At 69.7% G+C, this 4,186-nt stretch overlaps 1 protein-coding gene across 1 annotated transcript; it reads left to right on the top strand.

Annotated features, from left to right (window-relative positions):
* The first annotated feature begins 280 nt into the window (after positions 1 to 280).
* On the top strand, positions 281 to 2,661 carry LOC138682998 (serine protease 33-like). Its single transcript, XM_069774517.1, is given in 4 exon segments — positions 281 to 420; positions 1,624 to 1,650; positions 2,488 to 2,615; positions 2,617 to 2,661. Coding segments are annotated over 4 exon segments (300 nt in total). The 5' UTR covers positions 281 to 320.
* The last annotated feature ends 1,525 nt before the right edge of the window (positions 2,662 to 4,186 follow it).

The following is a 4,186-nucleotide window of genomic DNA, read 5'->3' as shown; positions in this document are numbered from 1 at the left end:
GGGGGGTCTCTGGGGACCGGGGGGGGCCCTTGGGGACATTTGCGGGGCTCTTCGGGACGGGGGGGGTTCCCCTCGAGGCCAGGGCGGTGTTTCGGGGTGCGGGGGGGGTCACCCCCCGCCCTGCCCCACACCGTCCCCCCACGGCGGCGTGGGCGAAACCCGTCGGACGGCGTGAAGCGCCCCACCCCGCCGCCCCGATTTAAAGGCCGCCCGCCCGGGGCGGCGGGCTTCCCACGCCGTGGGTGGCCGCCTTTTTTATTTATTTTTAATTTATTTTTATTGCGGGGGGGGGAGAGGAGGGGGGGGGCTCCCATGCCGTCATGGGGACCCCCAACCTTTTTTTCTTCCTCCTCTTCCTCCTCTCGGACCCACGGCGCGGGACCCGCGGCTGCGACGGGACCCGCGGCGACGGCGGCACGGGTAGGATCTGTGGGGCGGGGGTTTTGGGGGGGGGCCGTGTCCCCCCCAGATCGCCGTGGGGCTCGGATTTGGGGTCCCCCCCCTCGCCGTGGGGCTTAGATTTGGGGCGTGTGTCCCCCAGATCGCTGTGGGGCTCAGATTTTGGGGTCCCCCCCCTCGCCGTGGGGCTTAGATTTGGGGTGTCCCCCCCCAGATCACCATGGGGCTCGGATTTTGGGGTCCCCCCCTCGCCATGAGGCTCGGATTTGGGGTCCCCCCCCTCGCCGTGGGGCTTAGATTTGGGGTGTCCCCCCCCCAGATCGCCATGGGGCTTGGATTTTGGGGTCCCCCCCCTCGCCATGGGGCTCAGATTTGGGGTCCCCCCTCGCCGTGTGGCTCGGATTTGGGGTGTCCCCCCCCCCAGATCACCATGGGGCTCAGATTTGGGGTCCCCCCCCTTGCCATGGGGCTCGGATTTGGGGTGCCCCCCCCCCCAGATTGCCATGGGGCTCAGATTTGGGGTCCCCACCCCAGATTGGGGGGGGGGGAGCGGGGCCATCTGAGGACACGGGGGTGCCTGGGGAGGATTTCAGGGGGGCTCCGGGGGAATTTTGGGGTGTGTGGGGGGGGGAGAGGGGTTTGGGGGGGATTTGAGGTGTTTTGGGGGGGCCCAGAGACCCCCAGGGGGGCATTTGGGGGTTTTGGGGGGAACTCTGAGACCCCCAGGGGGGGGGTTGGGGGGGCCCTGAGACCTCTTGGGGGATTTGGGGGGGATCCTGAGACCCCTGGGGGGGGATTTGGGGGTTTTGGGGGGGGGCCCAGAGTCCCCCAAGGGGGATTTTGGGGGGGTCTGACACCCCCAAAGGGGGATTTAGGTTTTTTGGGGTGGCCTGAAGACCCCCCGGGGGGGGGATTTGGGGGTTTTGGGGGGAACTCTGAGACCCCCAGGGGTTTTTTGGGGGGGGCCCCTGAGACTTCTTGGGGGGATTTGGGGGTTTTGGGGGGGGCAGAGTCCCCCCAAGGGGGATTTGGGGGGGGTCTGAGACCCCCAGGGGGGATTTGGGGGGGGCCTAAAAGGCGGAGGGGGGATTTGCGGGTGCTCTGGACCCTTGGGGGGGGGTGAGGGGGGATTTTTGGGGAGCCTGGGAGGGGTCCGGGTGGATTTGGGGGGGTTCAGGCTCACCCTGACCCCCCCCCTCCGACTCGTCGCCCCCCCCCCCACAGCCAACCAGACGCAACAGTCGCAGCTGGGTGAGTCCCCCGGGCCCCCCCTATATCCCCCCCCATGTCCCCAAGGACCCCCCAAGTCTCCAGGGTCCCCCCCATGTCCCCATATGCCCCCCCCCAAGTCCCCAGGGTCCCCCCCATGTCCCCAAGGACCCCCCCAAGTCCCCAGGGTCCCCCCCCATGCCCCCACAGACCCCCCCATGTCCCCAGGGTCCCCCCCCCACGTCCCCAACGACTCCCCCAAGCCCCCACGGGTCCCCCCCCATGTCCCCATGGACCCCCCCATGTCCCCATATGCCCCCCCCCCAAGTCCCCAAGGACCCCCCCAAGTCTCCAGGGTCCCCCCCCATGTCCCCACAGACCCCCCCATGTCCTCAATGTCCCCCCCCAAGTCCCCATATGCCCCCCCCATGTCCCCACGGACCCCCCCCATGTCCCCAGGGTCCCCCCCCATGTCCCCATATGCCCCCCCCATGTCCCCAAGGACCCCCCCATGTCCCCAAGGACCCCCCCCAGTCCCCAACGACCCCCCCATGTCCCCAGGGTCCCCCCCATGTCCCCATATGCCCCCCCCATGTCCCCAAGGACCCCCCCCACGTCCCCAACGACCCCCCCATGTCCCCAAGGACCCCCCCCACGTCCCCAACGACCCCCCCAAGCTCCCACGGGCCCCCCCCCACGTCCCCAGTGCCCCCCCCACCCCCTAGACCCCCCCCCAATCCCCCTCCACATCCCCCATCGCCCTCCCAAACCTCCCCCTCACCTCCTACCCCCCCCCCCACATCCCCCCCAAAACTGACGTGTCCGTGTATCCGTCCCCCCCCCCGCCTCGTGTCCGTCCGTCCGTGTCCCCCCCCCCAGCCTGCGGCCGCCCCCGCCCCGCCGGGGTCCTGCGCAACGTGGGGGGGGAGGACGCGAGCCCCGGCGAGTGGCCGTGGCAGGGCAGCCTCCTGCGCCGCGGCACCCACGTCTGCGGGGTCTCCTTGGTGGCCCCCCCGGTGGGTCCTCACCGCCGCCCACTGCTTCCAGGGGTGAGTAGATGAGGGGGGGGGGCGAGGGCGGGGCGGGGGCGGGGCGAGGGCGTGGCGGGGGGGGAGGGAGAAGCGTGGCGGGGGGCGGGGGGTAGGTGGGTGACGGGATGACTGAGAGGATGAGGGGACCCGGCGGTGGGCGAGGGGCCGCCGAGGGGATGAGGGGACTCAACGGTGGCCAAGGGGACCCCTAAGAGGATGTGGGGGCCCAACGGTGGCCAAGGGGCTACCGAGGGGATGAGGGGACCCAGCGGTGGCCAAGGGGCCACCAAAGGGGATGTGGGGGCCCAATGGTGGTCAAGGGGCCGCCAAGGGGATGAGGGGACTCAACGGTGGCCAAGGGGACACCAAGGGGGGATGTGGGAGTCCAGTGGTGGTCAAGGGGCTACCAAGGGGATGAGGGGACACAACAACGGTGGTCAAGGGGCCACCAAAGGGGATGTGGGGGCCCAGTGGTGGTCAAGGGGCCGCCAAGGGGATGAGGGGACTCAATGGTGGCCGAGGGGACTCAACGGTGGCCAAGGGGCCACCAAGGGGATGAGGGGGCCCAACGGTGGCCAAGGGGCTACCGAGGGGATGAGGGGACCCAACGGTGGCCAAGGGGACACCAAGGGGGGATGTGGGAGTCCAATGGTGGTCAAGGGACTACCAAGGGGATGAGGGGACTCAACGGTGGCCAACGGGACCCCTAAGAGGATGTGGGGGCCCAACGGTGGCCAAGGGGCTGCCGAGGGGATGAGGGGACCCAACGGTGGCCGAGGGGCTACCGAGGGGGTGAGGGGACCCAACGGTGGCCAAGAGGACACCAAGGGGGGATGTGGGAGTCCAGTGGTGGTCAAGGGGCTACCAAGGGGATGAGGGGACACAACGGTGGCCAAGGGGCCACCAAGGGGATGAGGGGACCCAACGGTGGCCAAGGGGCTACCGAGGGGATGAGGGGACCCAACGGTGGCCAAGGGGCCACCAAAGGGGATGTGGGGGCCCAATGGTGGTCAAGGGGCCGCCAAGGGGATGAGGGGACTCAATGGTGGCCGAGGGGACTCAACGGTGGCCAAGGGGCCACCAAGGGGATGAGGGGGCCCAACGGTGGCCAAGGGGCCACCAAAGGGGATGTGGGGGCCCAATGGTGGTCAAGGGGCCGCCAAGGGGATGAGGGGACTCAACGGTGGCCAAGGGGACCCCTAAGAGGATGTGGGGGCCCAACGGTGGCCAAGGGACACCAAGGGGATGAGGGGACTCAATGGTGGCCAAGGGGACACCAAGGGGGGATGTGGGAGTCCAGTGGTGGTCAAGGGGCTACCAAGGGGATGAGGGGACACAACGGTGGCCAAGGGGCCACCAAGGGGATGAGGGGACCCAACGGTGGCCAAGGGGCTACCGAGGGGATGAGGGGACCCAACGGTGGCCAAGGGGCCACCAAAGGGGATGTGGGGGCCCAATGGTGGTCAAGGGGCCGCCAAGGGGATGAGGGGACTCAATGGTGGCCGAGGGGACTCAACGGTGGCCAAGGGGCCACCAAGGGGATGAGG

This window comes from Haliaeetus albicilla, chromosome 30 (genome assembly GCF_947461875.1).
Source record: "Haliaeetus albicilla chromosome 30, bHalAlb1.1, whole genome shotgun sequence".
NCBI classification, from domain to species: domain Eukaryota; kingdom Metazoa; phylum Chordata; class Aves; order Accipitriformes; family Accipitridae; genus Haliaeetus; species Haliaeetus albicilla.
The sequence above is the reverse complement of the archived record's forward strand: the minus strand, read 5'-3'. Positions and strand labels throughout refer to the sequence as shown.